The 25,904-nt window shown below is 45.8% G+C and overlaps 1 protein-coding gene across 1 annotated transcript in view; it reads right to left on the bottom strand.

The window, feature by feature from the left end:
- CLPB (caseinolytic mitochondrial matrix peptidase chaperone subunit B) overlaps positions 1-25,904 on the bottom strand; it is a 140,217-nt gene that overhangs the window by 95,907 nt on the left and 18,406 nt on the right. Inside the window, exon 3 of the mRNA XM_052652598.1 lies at positions 12,823-12,909. Within this exon, the coding sequence (XP_052508558.1) occupies positions 12,823-12,909 (87 nt within the window). The remainder of the gene's footprint in view (positions 1-12,822; positions 12,910-25,904) is intronic.

The raw sequence follows: 25,904 nt of genomic DNA on the forward strand, positions 1-25,904 counted from the left end.
TATCATTCAGCTATATTGCCTCTCACTTCCCTTTATGGACCCCCAGGCAGCTAACAGTCTGGAGGACTTGCCTCAATTCAGGTTTTAGCAACAAGGCAAGGATCAGGAAGTCCCACAGAAAAATGAGGCAAAAACACCCAGCGGAGGAAATAAACAAACAAGATGATTAAGCATATGAAGAAATTCTCAAGCTCATTTGTGATTAGAGAAATGAAAAATTTTTTAAATGAGATAGCACTTTATTGGGAATTTGGGGTTGATACGCATAAACTGCTGTATTTAAAACAGATAACCAACAAGGACTTGCTGTTAAAAAAAAATTTAAAAATGAGATAGCACTTTAAATTCAACATACTGACAAAAGTGAGAAAGCTGAAAAATACTCAGTGTTGGTGAAGGCATGAAGATCTTGGATTCCTCAGGCACTTCCTGGGGACAGACTGATGCAGCCATTCCAGATGTCATCTTGTACCTGACCCAATAACCCAGCACTTTGCTCCTGAGTATACGTATCTCAGAGGAATTCTTACACAGGTCCAAACACGGGAGATGTCCCCACACCTTTTGCGGCAGTAGGGAGTTGCAGGCACTCCATCACTGAGGACACGAGTGAGTTAGATGTGGCCTATAAAACATGATACAGCAGTTGGAAGCAGCAGGCTGGACACAAGAATGATGATTTTTAAAAAAGAGTTGAGGGGTTTCCCTGGTGGCTCAGTGGTAGGTAAAAAGAATCTGTTTGCCAGTGCAAACGACATGGGTTTGACCCCTGATCTGGGACGACCCCACACGACATGGAGCAAGTAAAGCCCGTGCACCACAACTACTGAGCCTGTGCTCTGGAGCCTGTGCTCTGGAGCCCGTGAGCCGAAACCACTGAAACCTGGGTGCCTTAGAGCCTGTGCTCTACAAGAAAAGAAGCCACTGCAAGGAGAAGCTAGGGCACCACAACTAGAGAAAGGCCTGTGCAGCAATGAACGCCCAGCACAGCCAAAAATAAATAAAATTACTCAAAAAATTTAAAAGGGTCGGGTCTCCTGCCCTCATTTCTTCTAAAAGTTTATTCCTTCAGGGAGTCTCTCAACTGCAGAACTTCTAATTCCTATGTTGATCTAGTGATCTTGGGGGCTGAAAATTTAAGGGCCCAGTGAAAACAATGAACTCCCTGCAGTACACCAAAGAGCATCAAATATATCCCTCCTGCTGGGAGTGCCCCCGCCACCCCACTTCCCCTTCAACTGATTAGTGCTCACTCACCTTCAGGGCTCCTCAGTGACATAGTCATCAACTCAACTGAGGCCTCTCTGACTCTCAGCCCGGGTGCACGCCCTTCCTGCTTGCACAGAACCCAATTCTCACTCAAGTGGAAGGTGCTGCTCACCATATCATATCGTGACTGCTTGTCTATTTGTATTTACCTTTCCCAGTAGATCACAGGGCAAGGACCACGTCTCAACCTTCTTTCCTAGCTTCTTGCCCAATGCCTAGATCACAATAAGTGGTCAACAGATGCTTTCTGAATGACTGTATGAATAAACGAAATAATTCATTTGGTGAGAAACAAGGGAGAAAGGTGGAAGGCAACTGTCTTAGCCCTTCCCAGCCTTCTCCCACCTGAGAGTCCAAACTGGGTTGCAGTTAGCTTAGCTGTGGAAAACATCCCCATCTTCCCCTCCTGAGCATCAGACCCTTCCCAACTTACACCAGGCAGTTCCCAAACAAAGATGAGGAAATGAACCGGAGGGTGGTCTCTAAGTTGCAACTCCTGAGACTCACAGAAGTCCCTTTGGAGCAAGAGCCCCCACGAGGCATGTTTTAATTCACTGATTAGGCTGTAATTAGATTAGAGGTGGACGCACCCTTATGAAGTTGGCTCGTATGGACCTTGATGAGCTCCCATTTTCAAGACTGTGGGGCGTCACAAGGTTCGAAAGGGCAGTTGCATCGATTGGCTTTCTGCTCTCAGTGGCCGGAGGGGCTTTGGGTCATCACAATGTTTTGGAAAGACGGAGGAAACCTGTGGTGTGAACTGAGGCCTAGGCTGGGCCAGGCACGTGTCAGAGACGGCTGGCGAGCAGCTGGAGCTGGTGAAGCAAGAAGGGCAGTGATCCCAGCTCCAGGTCGTCCCCACACAATGTGGAGCTTCTGGAGAGGCTCCTCTGACTCCCCCTCCCCTTTACCCCCCACATCCAAGCACAGGGTCACCGTGTCCCAAGGAGAAGACAAAGAGTTGACCTATTCTCAACTCAGCACACACCTCGGTGAGGGGAGGAAGCAAAGAGGTCACAGTTCAGGAGGTTTGCTGGAAGTCAAATGAGCTGTGGCTCATTCAGTCTACCGGCCAGTCTATGGGAGGTCAGGAAAGCAGGGTGGCCAGCCAAAGGCACATGTTGAATCTAGAGATCCTGTGGTGGGGGTGGGGGGGGCATGAACTTGGGGTGGGGGCGGGTAGTGGGGAAATAGGAGGGCAGTTTTCTTTTCTTCTTTTTTTGGAGGATGGGGTGCAGTTTTCTTTTTAAAGCCAGCTTCCTTGGGAAACAAACTAAAGATTAGGTAGGAAGCAAGGTACCTGTGTAGAAAACGTGTCCCAGTTTTCTTGAATGAGGATGGTATTTTATTTACTTCCCTCAAAAGGCAAAGATCAATAATCATAATAAAGCAGCCATAGAGGGTGGAGCACTTTACATTTACTTTTACATTTACTACTCCAGATCATTATAACCACTTGCAATGAGGTACCAGTCAATTTTATAAATGAATAAACTGAGGCTCAGCAAGATAACATGAGCTGTCCAAGTGTGCATGTTAAATAAACACAGGAACCAAGATTCAAATTCATTACTATCTGGTGCACATTCCTCTAAACCACACTGGTTCTCACCCACCTGACCATCCATTAGTCCGTCCTGACATCCCATAGTTGCTGGGCCCTTACTATGCACCAGGGACAGTGATATTTTCAGATAGTCGTAAAGCTAGCTGGGTTAATAAGAAGGAATCTGATTTAGATAGACAAGGGTCAAAAATCAATAGTGGGCTCAGACAAGGTGAGATAATTTGGGCAAAGCTCAAGGAAGGTATGACACGTTAAGTGGGCCACCAAACCAAGATTATCCATTACAGGGTTTCCAGGACAATCGCAATTTCACACTCTTAACCTAGTTCTAAACACAGGTCCATACCTTTCAATCTGTGGTTCATAATACTCAGTTGCCAAACCAATGGGCCAGAGAGGTCAGGCCCTGGTTATTAGGGATTCTTTCCACAGTATGGGCTAGACCAGGCTCTTCATAGGCAAATCATCCATAAGAGCATGTTGGGGCTCCTACACTTACTATGCACTAGGCTGTCTTAAGTGCATTTTAATCTTTGAAACCACATGATGCTGAGGCAGGTGCCATTACTGTTCCTACTTTGCCGATGAGGAAACAGTTGGTAAGAGGTAGAGCTAGGTTTTAAACTCAGGTCCTTTTTCCGGAGCCCTTGTCCCTCACTACTCTGTCACACACATCTAGACTGTGCTCCCTAAAGTAAGGACTGTGCCCCCTAAAGTAAGGACTGTGCCTGGCCATCTGTTCCTTTACACACAGGGCAGAGTACAGGCCAGTAAATATTTGTTTTATCAATTCACTTCTGAGGCCTTAACACTGCACTGCTGGTGCACACTCTGAGGCTGCAGTCAACTCCGGGGCTTTACTTGCCGGAACTGCTAAATTGGGTTGCCCTGGGTGTTACCATTGGTTTTGGTTTTAACTGCAGACTGAAACACTCATCCCCCCTATTAATTTTTTATCACCACAGATTTAACCATTGCTCTATCACATTGAGTTCTTTTTCACATTCTCAATTCTTTCACCCAACGTATCAGCTTCATTTAATTTGCCAATTTGTTTGTCATTCATCAGTGGTCTCATTAGAATCAGTGATATGACTAGTGACTAGGACAGAACCCTGTGGTTCATAAGTACAGTCTGCTTTCCAGCCTGATAGCCATTCATATATAAACAATGAACCAGATCACTCACCATTCATTAGTTTTGACTAAACTATTTGCTACAATCATATTTTATTCACACAGATTGCATGAGAGACAGCCAAAACCTTGCTGCATCCCAGGCACACTCACCATATTTACTGATATTTACTGTATATCCCCGACCCACCAGCCTGACAGCCCTAATAGGCACAGCTCATGGCACAGAGTGGGTCTGAGGTCTTTAGAGAGGAGATGCAGGAATGCACCGCATCACAGTCCCTAGAAATGGAACACTCCTCCCCAGGCTGCTGAAGGGGATGAGTGCAGGTTGCTCTTTTTGTCCCAAATGATCCTCTCTGTGAAGACAGCCCTGAACACAGAACCCCAGGATGGGATACAACGGTGGAAAAGTGGGTGGGTACCCTGAGACTGTCAGGTTAGGCAAATGAGCTGGCATCACTTTCCCAGGAGCAGTGCCTGGGTGGCCTGAGGTCAAGGCGTGCGTCTGCCAAACTAGAAACGGGTGCATGCTGGAATTGGAATATCATTACTATGAAACAGGATTATCTTGGGCAAAGATTCTAAATGGGATTAGAAATGACTCTTTGTTACTCAGAGATAATCAGCCACAGCAGCAGTGGTAGGAGAGATGTCAAGCAAGGCACACTTTTCTGGGGGCATAGTGCTGGCATTCTGGGCACCTGGCCAGCACCCTCAGCCATCCTTCCTTTCTGGGAAATACTGGGAACTGTTCTTCACCAGGCAGGTGGCCACCTGGGACAATAGCGAGCTTCACGTCAAAGTGCTCTGGTCTGGGGTCCCATGTTCTAGGCACGGCTTCTGAGATGAGAAGGAGTAGAAAAAGACTTTTCAAAATCCTACTGCTTCTGCATCACACACAAGAGATGCTGGTGAGAGGCAAGTAATAGTGCCACCTCCCTCAAAGATAGGCCTACCTGCAGGAAATTCATTAACTTCATGAGGTCACCCACAATCAGCCGCAGCAGGGTTAGTCATAATTATAATTAAGACACTACCACTACTGCTACACTACTATTAACTAAAGTAGCAAACTCTTCTCCAGTGCTCATTATGTGGCAGGCATCATTCTAAACACTTTTACATATATTTACAAACTTAAAGTAGCTCACCTTGTTATCCCCGTATCATGACTGAGGAAACAATCACAGGTAAGTGAAAGAATTTGTCAAGACTAATAGGAGGAAGAGCCTGGATGTGAACCCTAGTCTTTCAGCTCTCGAGCTCACAACTCCACCACATGCTGGATAGTCTCAGCCTGAGATGACCATGGCCTGTATTGGATAAGACTTATCCTTTACGCTCGCTGGTCTCCAGACCCTGCCAGTGCCTCCTATCAACTCTGGTACATCCCTACTTTCTTACCTTTAGGAGCCTATGCTCACAATGGTCCTTATCCCCAAAAATGCTGTCTTTCTACTCTCCACCTCTACCGATCAAAATCCTGTCCATCTTTCAAGGCCCACCTCATGTGAAAGGGCCTCCTTTCATGATCGCCCCCTCCCCAGCACTCTAGGCTGGTCTTCTCTGGGGTACTGACCATACTCTGCCTCATTCTACAGTTAAAGGGGGCTTGTTTTATCTCTTCTCTGAGGATAAGGAGAGTAGTTTGTTGGTTTTTAAATTTCTCAAAATCATCCAGTACATAGTGGGTCATCAAGAAACCTTGCCTGAGTTGACTTGACACCTGGTCCTGACATGGCTTTGATCCTGAATCTTCCCCACCTGGGCAGTGCAGTCCAGTGGAAAGAAAAAGGGTTTGGGGTTCAGAGGGACCTGGCTTCAAATCCCGGCTCCCCCTTCCACCAATGGACAAGCTTGAGCACCTCCGAACTTCATTTTCTCTATATGTAAAACAGGGATAATAATCCATCCCTTTTAGGGTTGCAGTGAGGATCACAGCCAATACTGGGAAGTATTTGACATGGGCCTGGCACACAGAAGACACCACAACCATCATCATCACTATAGTCAGGAGATCAGATAGCACAAAGCCAGCCTCTCTGGGCCAAAAGAGGCACCGTTGTGCAGCAAGCAGCCAGGCTGAGAATAGGCTGGGGATCTTGGGAAGAGGCTGGAAGCCTCTAAGACAGGCTAGACCTCCATGCTGTCAGGCCTCCTAAGGACCTAAGCTGAAGCACGGGTCCAGGGTGCTCTACCTGCTCTGCCTCTGGCCAGCCAGCACAGAAGAGGTTCCCAAGGAGGCTGTCCTGGTCCAGCTGCAAAAGCAGCATCAGTTCTATGCTCAGAGAACACCTGCAGAGTTGTCAGCCACACAGAGAGGCCTGTAAAGCCTCTCTTGAGGGTCAGCAATCTGGCTTGTGCTTCTGGGTTCTTAAAGATAGGGTATAATGTCCCCCTCCCCTTAGTAAGATGGAGGGAAAATAAGCCAATGCTAAAAATAAATGACTGCTATGAGAGGGAATTAAATGGTCTTTGGCCAAGGATGGCGGCATTTTAAAATTAACAAAGCCCAGGTACCACATCCAGGAAGGCCTTGGCAAATGCGTGTTATCCACTCATTAGCTCAGCTCCTCAGGGACCCCAGCCAAGTAGGGAAGGCAGTGCCGGGAAGCGGTCCTTCCGATGCTGATGAAATGCACTCCAGGAGAAAAAGCAGGAGGGAGGGAGACTCTTGTGGGGAATTTCAAACAGTTCTGCTGGAGCTTCCTTCTCTGTCTGGTGGACTCACCTTCTCTGAGGCAGGGGCTTTCAAAGCAACCAGCAAGCCCAAGCGGGCTCAAATCTCAATCGCTCCCCACCACCCCACCCTTTCAGGATCCCTGGTTCCTGAAGCACCCCAATGGCTACACTACTTAGGTGGTCCTCCTGGCAGTCCAGGAACAAGGAACCCAAGAATGATATGGGATGAGGCAAGTTCCCAGTCCTGAGCCCTGCTCTTTCTCCTTGCTATGAAGAAGAACCCTATGACACTTTGTGAGCCTGCCATATACCACTCACAAAGTGAATTGATCACTATTCACTGGTCGTGTGACTCCACAAATCTTTACTCTCTACAATCAGAATATACAGTATTGCTATGTAAGATACCATCAGCAATAAGGATTCAAAACATTCTAGGTAACCGCAAACAGTATGGATTCATTTTTTTCATTTTAACACTACAATCATGAATTCTCAGTACACCAAAGGTCACAATTAACAGTGAAAATATAGAGAAAGATGGTGGCATTTGAAAAACTTTTTAATGTCAGTTTATTGAAGCATCATTTATGCATAGAAAAATGCATCCTTTTAAGATGTACAATTTGATGAGTTGTATGGCTACCACTAGAATTAAGAATTAATACTCTAAAGTATTTCTGTCACCAGAAAAGTTCCTTTGTGTCCTTCCCCCCCACTCCTAAATGCTAGCAGCCACTAACTTGAGTTCTGTCCCTGTAATAGTGCCTCTTCCAGACTGTCATATAAATGGAATTATACAGAAGGTAGCTTTTATTGCCTGGCTTTAACTTAGCATAAGACTTTCAAGATTCGACCATGTTGTCACCTGTACAAGATGTTAGTCCTTTTTTTTTCCAGTGCTGAGAGGTCCACTGTATGGATGTACTATAATTTCTCCTTTCATCAGATGATGGACATTTGGGTGATTTTGAGTTTTTGATGATTATGAATAAAGCTACTATAAATATTTGCATACAGGTCTCTTGGTAGATATATGTTTTTATTTTTCATGGACAAATACCTAGGAGTTGGTATTGCTAGGCTGTATGATAAATGTACGTATTACCTTTATCAGAAATTGCTAAAATATTTTCCAAAGTGGCTATTCCATTACACATTCATATCAGCAGTTATGACAATTGTTCTGCATCACTGTCATCACTTGGTGCTGTCAGTTTTTAAAATTTTGGTCATTGAAATAGGTATTTGGTCAAATGGAATAGCATTTCACTATGATTTTAACTTGCATTCCCCTAAATGCTGAGTATTTTTTACGTACTTATTTCCCATCAGTCTCTTCTGTGGTGAAGTATCTGCTCAAGTCTTTTGCCTATTTTTTAAAAACTGGGCTCTCTTTTTACTAGTGATGTGTCCAAGAGTTCTTTATACTTTCTGGATAATTTTGTTATCAGACCTGTTTTGACAGCTTCTTTTTTGAGGAATCAGAAATCGTACCATTTTAATTCCAAACCACTATCCCCTGCACATACATGTTGATCAAGAAAACAGAAAAGACAAACTTTCAATTTACAAGTACCTTAATGCCACTGGACAAAGGGCCAAGCAGTACTCAGTACCTATTAAAACTCACAAGACCGTTTGCACCTCCACGATGAGCACCTGACCACCACTGGGCTTTAAAGAAAGCTACATCTGGAGAAACGGCTGTCCATTAAACAGCTTTTGGCCCCCCAGGCTCAGCACCTCCCAAAGCCCTGTTCTGGTCCGGCAGGCTCCTGGAATGGTCAACAGTCGTCACACTCCATTGCTGGCCATTGTCCACTGGGAAAGGTAGGAGGCTCCCAACCCACCCCTCAGTGAAAGAGCAAACAGTGGGGCCTGTGGCTGCCTGGACATCAAAGTAGAGCAAATAGGCCTGGCAGGCCCTGCCTCTCCGCCTACACATCCTGCAAATGCCATCTGAAGGAGTGTCCCTGAGGGGGTCATGACTTCCAGCTTGTCACCGCGCACATCAAAGTTTGCACCACACACGAACTCGGTGCATGGGTTCGAATCAAGTTGCCCAAGAGCGGATACTCCACCATTGTGTCCAGTTTTAATCCCGTGTTTTCCCAAGTAATTAAGCCTTCTTGCTTATGAACTTGTGACTAAGTAAAGCATCACTGAGAAGTTGTAACATCAAAGTGCCTTCCACCGTCTGTCCATGTTTAGTAAAATTGGATTTCTTTCCGTTCTTAAAGAAAAACTAATTGAATTTAGCTGAAGGCTGGGTATATTTGCACAAGCCAGTAGAGGCTGTGCTAAGTTACAGTGGTCATCCTTGGACCCTGTGGCTTAGGCCTTTAGCTGGGCTGGGTCAGAGTGCAACATGGAATGAGGCACCCAGATTTAGGCTAAACAAGTGCCTGTGGCATGAAGCTTATGGAGCACTCACTGTGGAGAAGGGGCCCGCCCCTGCCGACTACTCCTCAAGGCAATACTACACCCAAGCTGTTACTAGGCTGGTGAAAGGACTGTCCTAGCAGAATGTTGGTAAATCTTTGGCAGGACGGCCACTGAAGACAATGGCCATCACAATGCTCAAGTCCTTATTGTTAGCAGTCCAAATAAGCTTCTTAAGGCAAAGGCTGGGATGCTTACTTAGCATCTGAAGGCCCTCTAGCCCACCACATCAGCACCTGACACAGTATAGTTTTTTTTTTTTAAAGCTGCTGGATGCCTAACATGATAATAAAAAGGTACATCAGAACCAAGTTCCTTTCTTCTGAAGAACCAAAATTCTCTGTATCCTTTTTTGCCTGGTCAGGAAACTTCAAACTAAATTCATACTCTATTCCACAAGTTACCTGACTTACAGAGAGTACAGCCTGGTCCCATTTATGTAAAATTAGACACACAGATATAGATATATAGTGACTGGTTTCTAGACAGAAGAAATTCAGCTGATGGCTCCTTGCTTCTCTATATTATTTTTACAAAAACAACAAACCTATTTCTGGAAAAGAAAATCTCAAGTTCAACCCTGATAGAATTATCTTTCCTTTTACCAATATGATTTCTGATCTTGATCCAGTCTTAACTCTCCTGTGTATATCTATGTTTGTATTTTAATTTAAGTCACCTCAAACCCTTTTTGGAAATAAAAGGAGAGGATAAATATTTTTTTTGTTCTATAGCACTGTATTTTCTGCTGCTGCTGCTGCTGCTAAGTCGCTTCAGTCGTGTCCGACTCTGTGCAACCCCACAGACGGCAGCCCACCAGGCTCCACCGTCCCTGGGATTCTCCTGGCAAGAACACTGGAGTGGGTTGCCATTTCCTTCTACAATGCATGAAAGTGAAAAGTGAAAGTGAAGTCGCTCAGTTGTGTCCGACTCTTAGTGACCCCATGGACTGCAGCCCACCAGGCTCCTCTGTCCATGGGATTTTCCAGGCAAGAGTAATAACACTTTCTCCATTCTAAATTAAATAAAATAATAAATACATACATATATATGCATATATAAAACTTCACAAGAAGTTATCTCCTTAAGGATAGAGACTATCGTGTTTATATCCCCAAGCACTTAACACATTAAGCAGCCAGGCACTGAAGGCAGTAGAGGGTGAAACGCCTGGGCTCTTCTCAGGATATCTCCCTTGAGCTTGTGGGCTGCCAACACTGGAAACGAGGTAAAGGTTCTCTGTTCTCTGCCTTGAATCCCAGGTTGCTGCCTCTCTACTCTTCCTTGATACAAACTCAATTCAAAGATGGTGGCATTTCAGGCCTGGTCAGTATGATTCCAGACAGGTTTGGTGACTGATAAGATGAGGATCAGCACACTTCTAATATGGAAAAACATTGGCAGATTGTGCTGGGATAGACACAATAATTCTTCAAGACCGCTCCCACACCACCTTAGGAATGTGGCCTATCCACCCTGAGCAGTATATTCCTGGCATACCAGACTCTACTTTTACTTTTTTTCCATTAGCACTTCTTATCTCCTAACATATATAGCTTACTTGTGCATTCTATCTACTGTTTATTGTTTGTTTCTGCCTCTTTCTACCCAAGGACCACCACTTGTACAGAAATAAGCTCTTTGAGGACAGGGATATTTGTCTATCAAGAACAGTGCCTGGTAAAAAGAAGATACCAAACAATTTTTGTGATATGATAAATAAATCTAACCTGAGAGTATGCTGTTTTCTGTAAAAATCTGTCCTCGCTGGGTACTGGAAGGAAGAGGAGGGCATAAAATAGAAGCTTAAAACACCAATTACTCCCAGGAACCAAGTAAATACAAGCCAACACTCTCACTTTGCTCAATGAGCATCACTGATTTGCTAATGGCCCTGGATAAAGACAGAGCAATCAGTTAAACCAACAACTCATTAGATTGAGAGAGAAGTGTCTTCAAAGCACATCTACTAGCTATCTGCTCACTGATTGGCATTACTCTTCATTATGGTGTTATTTCCTATCCTGTATCAATGCTGAAAATATCACACATAGAAGGGCTCACACCCACTCCCTTTTCTCCACCCTTGGTTATCTCTTGCAGATAGAGATACTTGCAAACTGGGAAAAACTGGTGGGTGGGAGTGGAGGCAGGGGAAGCAGGTTATCAGTGGTAGAACAAACACGTGTGATTGTGTGTGGACAGGTCTAGCAGCAGAGAATAACTTCTCACCATTTATAACCTGCAGCACATACATTATCTCATCTGACTCTCACAAGAATACAGTGAGAATCTATCTGCCCTACTGTCAGATCCAGTCCCCTCACGCCCTCTGCTTTGGTAACATCCTGTCCACACCGCTCTGACATCATTGATTACACTATACTCTGCTTCTCTACCCGCCTCTTTCCACATGAGACCGTGAGCTCCCAAGGCCTCTGATTCCTCAGTGACTAACACAGAGCCTGGCTCAGAGGAGTTATCTACCAAATGTTTACAGAAATAGTTGCTTTCACGTGAAGAAACAAGGTGTCCATAGAATTCTGAAATTCAACCAAGAGTCGGAACCAGGACTGGACTCTAGGCTCTGACTTGCAGAGCCCATTTACATCAATTTTTCTTTTAAAGACTATGTGCTTGGCACTAAAGAGGCAAATAAGGCGACAGAGTGCTGAGATCAAGTTCATGACAGAGGAGCAGAGAAGAGAGAACTAGCTCAGTACAGCTAAGTCTCTCAGCCAGTCTGAGGCAGTGCCACCTCGACATTATAAAGTCCCAGTACGGTTGAATTCTACCACCGTTATGACTCTCACGAAGGTGGTCAGTACTGGCAGATAAAAGCCTTAAAGATCTGCTTGAAGGGAAAATGAAAATTGGCACCTCCCACGATCAATATCAACGGTTGCTACTGAAGTGCCCAGTCTGCCTTCTTTGAAAGCATCTTTTTTTGCTTTTTCAGTCAGTTCTTTGCACAATCACAACTAGAGACTCAAAGCATCCAGCCTGAGCCTGGGATCTGGCAGAAGGAGGCAGCAGTGAGTTACAGTAAAACAAACTCTGCAAGCAGCCAGACCAGGTTCTAAATGCTGTGTGACCTCAGATAAATCACTCTGCCTCTCTGGGCTTCAGCTGTCTCAGCGGCAAAATCAATACATTAATCATGTGGATGGCTGTGAGTAGTAGAGCTCACTCTCTGTACAAAGTAGACTATTTCAACCTTAACCCAACAGCTGCATGCTGGGGCACTAGGGGAGCGGGCAGGAAAATAGCAGAGCCTGCAATGAGAGGGCAGAACACCCCACCTTCCCTAATTTCTATCAAAACTTTCAAAGGAACAGGCCAAAGAAGCCCTTGCCGGGGACAGTGACTGCGGACTGCTCAACATGAAAAGACACGATGGCAGAATCATGATGATAACTTGAACACGTATACTTAACCCCTAACAGTAGGCTTCTCAAACATTTTGTTGCTTCGGTAAAGCAAACGACTCGCCTAAGGTCACAAAGTCAGTGAATGATGGAGCTGGGATCCAGAGCTAGAGCTTCCCACTCCACATCTCCTGAATATTCCATCGCACCAGGTGAAGAACAGTCCTTTAGGCTGAGGCCATTTCCCTGCCTCTGGAGAAGACAGCAGGGGGACAGGCCAAGGGTAGGAGAAGGCTCAGGATCATGGTCTGCAGAGTTCTGGCAAAGGGAGGGTGGAAGGAGCTCTCTCACCTGTCGTTTCGGTTGATGGCTGCCACCATTAGTGCTGTCCAGCCAAGTCTGTGCCTTGCATTGACATCCGCACCTTCCGACAACAGTCTAGAGAGAGACAGAAATATTTTCAGTGTATGGTTTATCATGAACATAAGAGTGGAAGACATGAAAAATCAACACGGGAGGCTAGATGGATTTGGAAATAGTTATGGACCTCTGAGAATCAAATACCCATGACCCCACACTTCCTCTTCCTCTCTCTCTTCCCTTAAATGAGTCTGCCTTCATTCTTATCCTTCCAGCCTTCTGAGGAAAGAATGTGCCTTCGCTCCATCCAGAATGCTCTCTCCCTGACTCTCTGCCTATTTTAATCCTACTTTCATGGGAAGTACAAAGTACAATCCTGGCTTGGGGGACTCTCCCCCAACAAGGCTCTCCTGACGCATCCAGTCCACAGATCTCTGTCCTTAGAATTCCACCATGCTTAGCACCAAATGTCCGATGACACTTCTCATCTATGTAGCTAGTAGTTTATAGAAGGATCCCACTTCTCAAGTTTATCTGTATGGTGGCTGTTTGGAATTGGAACTCTCTGAACCCAAGGAAAGATGGAAAGAGTGTTAGAAATGCTAGATTAGGTTTCTAGGAAAGTCCATGTGAACCTACTTGACTCTACATGCCAGAGCCTAGCATGTCGTAGGAGCTCAGCAGCTGCTGGATAAATGAACAAGCATGAGGTTTTAACCATACCTAAAAGCCTGGGGTATTTTAGGTCCTGGTAGCAGGGGACCCTATAATGTGGGGGTAGATAGAGAGAAGGGGAGTAAAGAGAACCAACTCTTACTGAGCACCTCCCACAAGCAGGAACTGCCTGGGAACTTTGCATACATTCTCTCGTTCACTCTTCACACATGCTTAAGAAGCTGATATTAATCTCCTCTTTTCATGGATGAGGTAACAGGCTCAGTGAGGTGAAATGACTCAATAAAGGTCACAGAGCTAGGTAAGGGGCAATACTGTGACTGGAACCCAAGTCAATAATGGCTCTGAAGCCTGAACCCTTCTCACCTCACCACCCCTCCTCTACACTGAACCTGGCTCCATGGAACATGGAAGACAAAAGACTAAATGGACTCCAACAAATCAGCATGATATGCACTTGGTCCTGTGCTGATTTCTGCAATGGGGGTGTGAGAAGACAGGGGGTTTGCCCTTGGGAATTTAGTTGTGGAGGGAGGACTCAGGATAATAGGAAACCAAAGCCTGTAGTGTGTGGTCTCCCACCAGAAGTGTTGTAGGAGGCCAGGAAAGGAGGAGACCAGCAGTCAAGAGTGTTTCACCAACAAGGCAGAAGCTGTGTATTAGGAATGGGTGTTTGGGGGAACTGGGAGGCTGTCTACTCATCAATGGGTTCCAGACAAAAGGGCACTGGCAGAGAGTCCAGATGCTTGGGGTTGAGTCTTGGCTCCATTCTTATGCCATAAACTGTAGTAGCTGCCCCTCTGGACCAAGCCAAGTCTAATGTCTGTGCTGTTGAATAAGCAGGTGATGAAGGCTTGGGAGGATGAACAGACACAACATGTACTCATTTGTTCACTCAGCCTGTGAACTCATTTGTTCCCTGCCTTTGCAGGCAATGAGACAGGCAGTTAAAGCCTGAGGGGAGACAGACCAGCAAGCACATCACCACACATCTGACGAGTGCTAGGAAGGGGGCTGCAGGTTGCAAGTGTACAACCAGGGAACCTAACCGAGTCTTAATGATCCATCAGGCCTCTCAGAGGAAGTGATGAGAACAGGTAGCCAGACAAAAGAGGGCAAGGGAGGGGAGGAGTGTTTCAGGCAGAGGTAAAGCCTCTCAATCAGAGTAGAAGGCAGCACGGGGTATATGAGGCCCTGAAAGAGATCTTGCACAACTGAGGCACAAAGTGTGAGGGTAAAGTGTTGAGAGAGGAGGCTGGGAAACCCTCTTCTCCCACCTCTAGTTTGAAAGTTTTCTTCTGGGCAAAATCCTTGGCCTCTTACCTTACCACTTACTGTTAAGCATCTTTTATGCAGAAATAAATGTCCACAGTCAAAAATGTTAGAGGTTAAGAACCCTGGGGGTAATTTTCTGAGACAAAAATCTCTTTTTGGACAAAACCTTCCCTTGTTTAGCAGGCCAAGTGGTGCCATGGAGAGCGCAAGGTTCTGAGAACTGAGAGACTGGAGTTCTGATTTCAACTGTGATTCTGGCTGGCAGGCTTCAGGTTTCTGGCCCTCAGTCCACAAGATTAGAAAATCAGGAAGGACTGAAGCAAATCAGAGGTTTCTGAGGGAAAGATATGAACTCTGTCTTGAAGAACAGGAACAATTTAGAGGAAGAGGAGGAAATGCACGCCAGTCAAGGCAAAAGACATATAACACACTGTTCAGAGGCAGAGGAAGCAATGAGAAGGTATACTCAAAGAGACCACCAGGCAGATCCATCCATGTGACACAGGAACAGGCAGCTGCCAAGATATGCAGGGCCTAACAGAGGGTCTCAAAAGCCAAGCTAGGAGGACAAGGCAGTGGGCATAAACCTTTTCGAGCCATGGACTCCTCTGAGAATATGATCAAAGCTGATGATCCTTTCCAGAAAAGTGCATAGTACACATACACTAAAAAAAAAAAAAAAAAAACACACACAAAACTTTCTTTACATACAGCATCCAGAGGTTCACAGGTCCTCAGGAAATCAATAGTGGACCCGACATTAAAAACCCAATCTAAAGGGTTGACAAATGCCTGGCATGTGGTCCTGGGCTCCTGCATCTGAGTCAGACATCACAAATCTCTCTTAGCAGCTCTTTCCTATGGAGCCCTTGAAAGAGCCTCCTCAACACTGGCTCCAATTAGCCACCATCAATAAAAGAAAACCTATTTGCCATTCCTTAGAGGCTCACCATAGGCAAGTGGGGTTGTCACTGAAGTTTGGGGTAAAAGAAATTATAGAATTAACCTAATAGCTTAAGCAAGCTCAGTCTGAAGGGAGACAGAATAGAAAACGGGGACAAGAAGACTACTTTGGAAGCTGCTATAACATACACCAAGGGAGATGAGCTAACATAGGAATTTGGACAGAAGAAACTCAATGAAGCCAAAACCCTTTATGCCTGAATTGGGTCAGTGACCCACGTTTCCCTGCCTGGGCCCTGAGAATTCTGGAAGCAGCACTCTTCTGGAGGCAATGCTGAAGAAAAAAGATTGAGATGCTTTCTCTTCCTGCCCCTTAAGGGTTGAGTTTAGTGTAATAAAAAGGTGAATGAGAAGGCTCTGGAGTAAGTCAGACCTGGATTCAAATTCCAGTCCAGCTAAATAATGCTGAACAAATAAATTCTGAGTCTCAATTTCCTCACCTATCAAGTAGGGACAATAATTTCTGACTTGCAGGGATCCCAGCCCAGTACCTGGCATATAGCAGGTACTCATTACAGAGCGGTTTTTGCCTGCCACCCTAACCTGTTTTCATCTCTGTGATGGAACAAAGCAATCTGGCCTCAACTTGGTAGTAGCAAATCGGCAAGTACCCAGGGATTCTAAGACAAGGTCACACAGGATGACCTGAGTAGTTTGGCCAGGCCAGTTCCAGGCACTCTTTTGTTCATTTATTCAACAAACAGGCACGCACATACTCTGTGCCTGGCTGACGCTGGCTACTGAGGAGACAAGACAGATATTCTTTTTTTCCCAAGACCTAAGCCAAGCAGGGTTTTCTTTTCTTTTTTTAATGTGCATGTGTGTATTTACTACTTTTTCCCACAAATAACTGCATTTTAAAATATGTTCACATTGCTAAGTATATAATCATTCCATTTTAAATTGCAACTTAATTCTCCACAACACATCCATCAGAGATATTCCCTCTCTGCTCTCCTAGGCATACCTACCCAGGTAACATCCATTTCTTGGTCATCAAAAGCAACACTCAAAGAACACCCTGTTGCATATGCCCTTTTGGACCTGTGTGAGTCTTCTCAGGGCATGTACTCAGAGTGTGATCCCTGGGTTATGGGGTTTACACCACTTAATTTGACTAAATAGTGCCAGGGTCCTCCTCAGGACAGCTGCTCCATCTACCCTCTCACCAGCAGGACAGGGGCGTTCCTGTGTACCATGGACACTTGGCAGCAGCCAACTTCCTAATCACTGCAAGTGCAATAGGTATAAGCGGATTTCATGCTATCCTTTTAATCTGTATGTCTCTGATTAGCAACAATTTGGAGCTACTTGTTGTATGCATATTAGCATGCTGAGGTTTCCTTTTTCTGTACACTTCTGTACAGGGTTTTCTTTTAAGAGGAGGAAATGCTGGGAGAGAAGGCTTCTCCAAACTTGCTATCCTTTCAATGAACAGAGTAGAAAGAGCAAAGGACAGAAGATCTGCATTCAAGTTCTAGTTCTGCCACCTCCTGACACCCCAGGAAAGGTATATTATCCTCTGAGCCTCAGTCTCTTTACAGGCCCACTCCATGGACAGAGCAGTCTGGTGGGCTACAGTCCACAGGGTTGCACAGGGTCAGACACAACTGAGTGCGCGCACACACGCACACACACACACACACAGGTACTGCAATCTGAGGGAAAGGGTTCCACACACACACACACACGTACTGCAATCTGAGGGAAAAGGTTCTGCAAACCCGAAGGATCATTCCTAGGATGTAAATTTTACTGCAACGGTCCTCGAGTCCAAAGGCTGGAGTTCAGATTCTGGTTCTGTCACTTATTAGCTGTGACACCGGGGCTATTAATCCCTACTATGCAAGGTGGTTGTAAGGATTAAAACAGATACCACAAGGCAGAACTCCATAAAGAGCGGGGGTACCTGGTGAATCAAGGAAGGACCAGAACAAACAAAAACTACAAGCGACCCCAACTCCAAACAACTTTTCCCCTTTCAGAGCTGAGTGGGCCCTCCCCTATTTCCCTCAGGGTGCAGAGCAGCCCCAAAAGTTAGGGTTTCACAAACCCAGGTCTCCTCCATTTCATTTTGTTGCTTTGCAAGTGAATGCCCAGCAGGCAGTCATTTCAAAGTCCTGGGACAGCTGGGCGGGTGGATGCCTGCTGAGAGCAGCTGAAAGGGCCTCTGAGGCCTGAGAAAGCCACCCTTGCTCTCCCCTGTGATTTTCACCAACGAACAAAGTGCGGCAAGTGAATTAATCTCTTTTAAAAAGAGCAATGCTTGTGACAGAGCACGGTGTCTCCGAAAAGGTTAGGATTCCATCATCCCTGAGATGATAAGTGGAATGCTTAATGCAGGTTGCCACTCAGGGCAGAGCAGCCTGTGGCCGGGGACTGAGGAGTGAGGGTGGGCACCGCAGGCCTTTCTGGGCACACTCCAGACTTGTGGAAGGCCCTTCTCTAATGAACTAGGTCTCCTGCTTGGCAGGGCAGTGGTGGGTGACACTAATTGGGGGTGACCCAGGGGAGATGATGGAGAGAAAACCACACACTAGCAGTCCAGAGCTGAATTCCGGCTCGTGTACAACTCCCAGGCAGTACTGCAGGGCATGAAAATAAATGACAGACCCCTCGGTTCACACGCAGGCTGTGGCATTTATTTTCCTGCCCCCCCTCTACTGCCTGGGAGTTGTACATGAGCTGGAATTCATGGTGGGCAGCCATGGACGAACGAGTGACTCAGCCTCTGTGAATCTCGTTTGGTCTCATCTGAGTGACAGCTCATGCTCTCTGAGCCTGTTCCACAACTGTTAAAAAAGGGAGAGGACGCCACCAGCCCTATTCCGTATGTCACGCAGGGGCACCATGAAGAAACGACAAGACAAAAATATATAAAAGCACTTGGTATGGAATAAAGCACTATACAAATGGAAGAACCTATTTTATTGTTATCATCATTTTCTAATGAGTATCTACCCCATTTTATGGAAGTAACAGTAAACTAGAATGATATATCCAAGGTGCACACAGAACTTAGAATATAAGTGCTCCAAATTTTCTGTGGATTGGTAGGATGGCCTCAAATTCCCAGGCAAGGGCAATGGTAGAATAAAGGTTTCCTGCTTCTTGGCAGGACAAACCTAGACAGTGTGTTGAAAAGCAGAAACATTCTGCCAATAAAGGTCCGTAGAGTCAAGGCTATGGTCTTCCCAGTGGTCATGTACGATGGTGAGAGCTGGACCATAAAGAACACAGAACACCAAAGAATTGATGCCTTAAAACTGTGGTGCTGGAGAAGACTCTTGAGAGTCCCTTGGACAGCAAAAAGATCAAACCAGTCAATCTTAAGGGAAATCAACAATGAATATTCACTGAAGAACTGATGCTGAAGCTGAAGCTCCAGTTATTTTGGTCATCTGATGTGAACTGCTGACTCATTGGAAAAGTCCCTGATGATGGGAATGATTAAGGGCAGAATGAGAAGAGGGCATCAGAGGATAAGATGGCTGGATGGCATCACCAATGCAATGAACATGAACTTGGGCCAACTCTGGGAGATGGTGAGGGGTGGGGAGGCTTGTGGTGCTGCAGTCCATGGGGTCACAAAGAGTCGGACACGACTGGGCAACTGAACAACAGCAGCAGCAGCCGCAAAGCTGATGATTTCCACAGGAGAGTAACCAACCAAGGGGGGAAAAAAACGTAGCAGCTCTCCCATCTATCTTCAGGAGAGTCCTGAAGGATCTGGACCAAACAGGCAGCAGCGGTTACCTCAGGTGCAGAAGGGAGTCAAACTTTCACTTCCTACTGTGAATGCTTCTCGATTGTTAGAAGTTTTGTTGCTGTATTTTTTATAACAATGAACATACTACTACTCCTTAAAAAGAAAAAAACTTTCTTAGGAAAAGAAAAACTTTGGACCTAGAGACTGTTATACTCAGTGAAGCAAGTCAGACAGAGAAAGGTAAATATGTAATATCACTTAGAGGTGGAATCTAAAAAAAAAAAAAAAAGATACAAATGAACCTTTTTACAAAGCAGAAATCAGGGGCTTCCCTGGTGGCTCAGTGGTAAAAACATCCGCCTGCCAATGCAGGAGACAAGGGTTTGACCCCTGGTCCGGGAAGACCCCACCTGCCTCCTGCCTGCTAAGCCTGCGCACTGCAACCATCAAGCCTGCTCTCTAGGGCCCGAGAGATGCGGCCCTAGAGCCCCCACGCTGCAGGGGGGGCGACCGCTGAGACCCGCACACCTAGCGCCTGTGCCTCGCAGCAGGACTAGCTGCTGCAGCGACAAGGCAGCCCCACTCACTGCGACTAGACAACCTAGCCCCGTAGCAGTAAGGGCCCAGCACAACCGAAAATAAATGAATAAAAATATTAAAACAAAACAAAACAAAACAGAAATCAAGTCACAGATGTCGAAAACAAACTTATGATTACCAAGGGGGAAAGGCAGTAGGGGAGGACTAAATTGGGAGCTTGAGATTGACACACACACACACTATCTATAAAATAGATAACTAATAAGAGCCTATCACATAGCACAGGGAACACTATTCAATAGTGGCCTGTAGGGAAAGCGATCTGAAAAAATATGTATATGTACATCTGACTCACTTCGCTGTACAGCAGAAACTAACACGTTGTAAACCAACTATACTCCAATAAAAAAATCATTTGAAAAAAGAAATCACTTTAAAAAAGAAAAAGAAAGACCTGCCCCTTCTTCTTCCCAGAAGCCTTCCCTAAGAAAGCCGTGGCTTATGCTAGCCCGTATCTACAGCTGTCAGTTTCCCTGTCCCACAGTCCCAGTAGTCAGCATGGCCCCCTAGAAATGCCTTGTGTCTCGACTCCTGGCGCTGGCACAGTGGCTCAGGGGCTGGACAAATGAATGCCTGTGGCATTCTACAAAATGTCTACACAGATCTCTCCCCTATACTCATATGCCTGTCTTTTCCCAAGAACTCGGGCTCCTGCATATATGTGGAAGGTGTAGGTGTGGCTTCTCACTCTCAGGGCTGAGGATACTTAGACACAGGCCTGGGGCTGGAGGCCATGGGTTTCAGTCATGGCTCTCTCAACAACTAGCTGTGTGACCTGGAGAAATCTGTCTCTTTGGGCCTCACTTTTCTCTGTGGTAAAATAAGGGAACTGAATTAAATGATTTCTCAAGTCCCTGCCAGAACTAAAATCTTAGGATTCAAAATATGTACAGCATCAAAGAAGTTGGGAAGTGAACTCCTAGCAGTCACGGGGACCAGCATGACTTCCAAAGAAGAAAGAACTCCTCAGGTTTGCTGTTTATTGGCGGGAGGGAGGGAGTCCCAGACAGGGATACAGGATAGTTTTGAGTTATTCCAGCTTGATCAGCTCTTCTACTCAGGGGAGGGAGGTACCACTTGGTTTTTCTTCCTTCTTTATGACCAATCAATACAAAGCGGCCACTGAACCGCTTGCATTGTTCCAACTGGTTTCAGGACCCTCCACATGAACTGCCCTCAGCTGCAGCTGGGGAGGGGCCTGAAGGGTGGGGAGCTCTGTCCCACCTGCACCAGAGGCCTGGAAGCAGTGAGCCATGCAGACTCAATCATGATTGCTATCTGGGCAACAGGGCCCTGGCTGGAGCCTCGCAGAAGGTCCTGTTTACAGTAATAACAGCACCAGGCCCTGCTGTCTGAGCAGAGGCAAGGTGCCTGGGGCTAGAATCCTCACACAGCCTCCATCTGTGCCTTATCTACAAGGTTGCCCTGGGCCGGGAGGGGTGGGGCGAGGCAGGAAAGGCTGCTCTCAGAACCCGGCCAGGGTTAGGCAATTCCAGGCAGGTCCCAGCACTACAACTCCACAGACATGGGGCTTCTCTGGCATCTTTTGCTATCAGTTCTTGAACTGAACACTCTCTTTCAAGGGCGCCTCAGGGCCTTGCCCCTAGGAATCTCTCCAGATGCTCTCATTCCTGGTGAGGCAGCCCATCCCAGCACTGCCATATCTGGACTACTCCAGAGGGCAGTGGGTGGGCAGTGAGAGGGGAGGACTGGCACTTATGCAGCAATTACAAGTAAGGTGCACTGCGTAACATACCTGCATGCTTCATAACCAGTTAACTTCCTATCGTATACAGTTTTTCAGTTTCTGAATGTAAAGAAGGATGTGCTGAGATCAGTCTACCCAATCCTTTCTCTTTATAGATATACATACAGAAGCTCAGAAAGCACCAGCCTTGGAACAGCCTGATATGGACGTAAGCCCGCACCTGTCTCTTCCAGACTGTGTGACTGTGGGCAGGTCACATTAACCTCTGAACCTCAGCCATCCTACCTTATAACCTGGTAACTGAGGTAACCAAAACTGTACGCGCACTTCTAGTGTTAGCTATCATCATTACCACTGTTCTATGTGTTCAAAGGCACACAGCGGAGGAGCTGCATCAGAACTTCACTGAATACCGCTGGATTAAAAAAAATAAAAGCCAAAGCTGGGGGGCGATCATCCTTTCTCCCATTTTTCTTATAGTTTCTAGCAGGAACTTGGCACACATTTAAAGTGCATAATTATTTTTTTTAACTTTTTATTTTGAAATTATTTCAAACTCACACAGCAGTTAAAAAATAGCATGCACACACATACACAAAACTCAGGTATATCCTTCACTCAGATTCTCATTACATTTTGCCTCACTCCTTTTCTTTCTGTTTTTTCCTAGACCACGTAGGACTCTAAGCAGGATACTGAGGACTCTCTGATGAATTCTACAGTGTTCTTGCCTCCAAGGTATTCACTGCACAGTTACCTCGCAAACAGCTAAAATGCAAGCAAGCGCCATGTGAGTGTAGTGCAGAGCAAGAGCCACAGGCACGACTTCTTGGAGGCAGAGGCATGAGCTGTGCCAGAAGGATGGACAGAAGCACAGATTCCCGTAATGCACTCCTGGGATCTTCTATGGGAGACAGCTCTGCTTCCCCAAGCAGTGTGTGCCATGGCAGGGACTCAATAAAACACAAATCCAACAATACAAGGCCAGAAAGGGGAGGAGGTGGTCCAGGGCACCCCTATCTGGGTACCTCTATTCAGGGCTCTAAGTTATGTCCCACTCAGCAGCTGCCCTGGTGACAAGAAGGCAAGGACTGTCTAGGCAGCTGAAGTGTGGGAAAGGGCCTTGAGTGCCACCTACTGGCACCACAGTAGGCCTGTAGGCTGCCACAGAGGGCAGCTGGGTGTTGCCAGGAAGCCTGTTATCCTATGGCAGTGAGACACAGAAGTAGCCCAAATTTCTAAAATTGGGTTGGCACTTGAGCTACTACTGCTAAGCTCCAGAACCCTATGAGATTTTCAGTAAAAAAATGGACTGTGCAAAGCCAACCACAGTATCTGGCCCTCTAGATAGGAACAAAATTTGGCCTTCATTAATTCAGGTTTGTCCCAGTAACAAAGTAGGCTCTTCTCCAAGTCAGGCTCTGTGTTGAGCACTGAGGGTACAGTTGAATCAGACATGGATCTTGCCCACAAGGAGCTCCTGGTCTGAACTGGTGGTGGGGAAATGGAGCACAAGTAAGTGTTTTAAGGATCACAGTGCTCTGAAAGCTGTTTGTAGAGGGTCACTGACCACACAACATGCTTGGCTCTTCCAGTCTTTCAAAACTCTGAAACTGTGGTGTGCAAAAGAGCTCGTGTTTCTAGAGCAGCCTACTACGCACCAGGCACTTGACATTTATAATCTCATCTGGTCCTGTGATTAGAGAAGGAGTCATAAAGAGAGAGGGTAACTGACTTGCTTAAGATCACATGCTCAGTAAGTGGCAGCCTGGGCTGGAGCCCACCCTGTCTCTATTGAACCACACTGCCTTCCAGGGTATATATCCCAACTTCTTCTCTTTTCCCACACACTTAGCCTGGGATCAGCACAAATATCTGATGGGACTAATCAGCTGACCCTGGTGAAAAGACCCTGACACTGGGAAAGACTGAAGGCAGGAGAAGGGGATGACAGAGGATGAGATGGTTGGATGGCATCACAGACTCGATGGACATGAGTTTGAGCAAGCTCCAGGAGCTGGTGAAGGACAGGGAAGCCTGGCATGCTGCAGTCCATGAGGTCGCAAAGAGCTGGACACGACTGAGCGACTAAACAACAACAATCAGCTGACAGAAAATGATTTTTAAAAAAAAGGAAAAACCTTACGTAGAAAGGAAGTTAAAATGATGAATGGAGATACTCTGATTAGTTCTGCTGTCTAGAACCTTCTCCCTTGGAAGGGACCCCTTCTCTTAGACTGAAGATGAGAAAGGCCAGATCCCTTCGTGGTAGTCTCCATACTACCACCACCACTTTCACAGCTGCATGGTAAAGTGGTCTTGACTTTAGGTTAAAATAACCTTGGCAAACAAACCTAATCAGTAGGTTTTAGAAGTATAGGAAGTCCTAGTTCTCTGCAGACAAGCTTAACAGACTCTCAGAGTATAATGCATCTGCCGAGAAAGCTAATGCAAACTCAGGCCATGTTAACAGACTCATAAAATCTCTACAAAGGGGATCACTGCCCTGCTCTACACAATGATAGTCACACCAGAATTCAAACAGGGCACCAAAAACTTTGTGGCCATTTCATTACAAAATGACTAGGATGAGAGAAGACTTGAAACCATAGTTTGGAGAACCAAGGTTTATTTGGCTTGGAGCTATTAATATTCAAAAGTCTGGAACAGGGAAAGGGAGCTGTGTAGTCTTAGAGGACAGAACAAGGACCAAAGAGGCAAGCTGTAGAGAGAGCTAACTACATAACAGCAGCCCACCATGTGTCGAGCGCTATGCCAGGTGCTTTCATAATATTACCTCGGAATTCATCACAACATAAAGTATTTTTCTAATAACAAAGTGCCTGTGTGCTCTGTCACTCAGTCATGTCCGACCCTTTGCAGCCCCATATAGCCTGCCAGGCTCCTCTGTCCATGGAATTTTTCAGGCAAGAGCACTGGAGAGGGTTGCCGTTTCCTCCTCCATACAGAGTGCTTATGCTTACATTACTCCAACTGCCCAGAATGTCTTTCTACCCAGCTCCTTATATCCAAATACTAACATCTCCAGGCCCAGACTGAATGCCCCTCTTGTCTATAGACACTTAACATTCTGTATGTACTAATTACAATTCTCTTACCAGACTGAACGTTCTTTGAAAGGCAAAGGTCATCACGATACATCATGATTCAATGCTGAGTAGGGCATACTGCTCATAATGGGCCTTAAGAATAAATAAATGCCAAAGAAAATGTACAAATAACCAAAAAAAAACTCATGAAAAGATGTTCATCATTAGCCATCAAGAAAATACAAACCAAAACCACAAAGAGGTATCACTTCACACAATGGCTCTAATAAAAAAGACAGCAATAGGTGTCAGCAAAGGTGTGGAGAAATCAGAAGCCTCACGTGTTATATTGCTGGTGAGAATGTTAAAATGGTATAGCTACTTTGGAAAACAGCCTGACCATTTCTCAAAATGTTAAACATAGAGTTACCACAGGACCTAGCAGTTCTACTTCTAGGTATCTGGCCAAGAGATATAAAACATACATTCACACAAAATTTGTACACACATGTTCGTAGCAGTGTTGTTCATAATGGCTGAAAAATGAAAATACAAATGTTCATCAACTGATGAATGCGTAAATAAAATGTAATATATCTATACATGGAATACTGTTCAGTCACAAAAAGGAACAAAGTACTGCACATGCTACAACAGAGTGAACTCGCTCAGTCGTGCCTGACTCTTTGTGACCCCGTGGACGGTAGCCCGCCAGGATCCTCTGTCCATGGGATTCTCCAGGCAAGGATACTGGAGTGGGTTGCCATTTCCTTCTCCAGGGGATCTTCCCAACCCAGGGATCGAACCCAGGTCTCCCGCATGGCAGGCAGATGCTTTATCCTCTGAGCCACCAGGGAACACATGCTACAACAGAGGTGAACCTTGAAAACATATTAAGTCAAAGAAGCCAGTCATAACAGGACACATATTGTATGAGTCCATTGATATGAAATACCCTACAGGGAAATCCAGGGGAAAAGAAATTAGTAGTTGCCAGAGGCCGGGAGAGGGGGAATGGGGAGCGAATGCTGATGGGACTGGGTTTTGGGGGGGAGGTGGGGAGGTAGTGATGACAATGTTCTGGAATTAAGAC

This window comes from Budorcas taxicolor, chromosome 15 (assembly GCF_023091745.1).
Source record: "Budorcas taxicolor isolate Tak-1 chromosome 15, Takin1.1, whole genome shotgun sequence".
Taxonomy (NCBI): Eukaryota; Metazoa; Chordata; class Mammalia; order Artiodactyla; family Bovidae; genus Budorcas; species Budorcas taxicolor.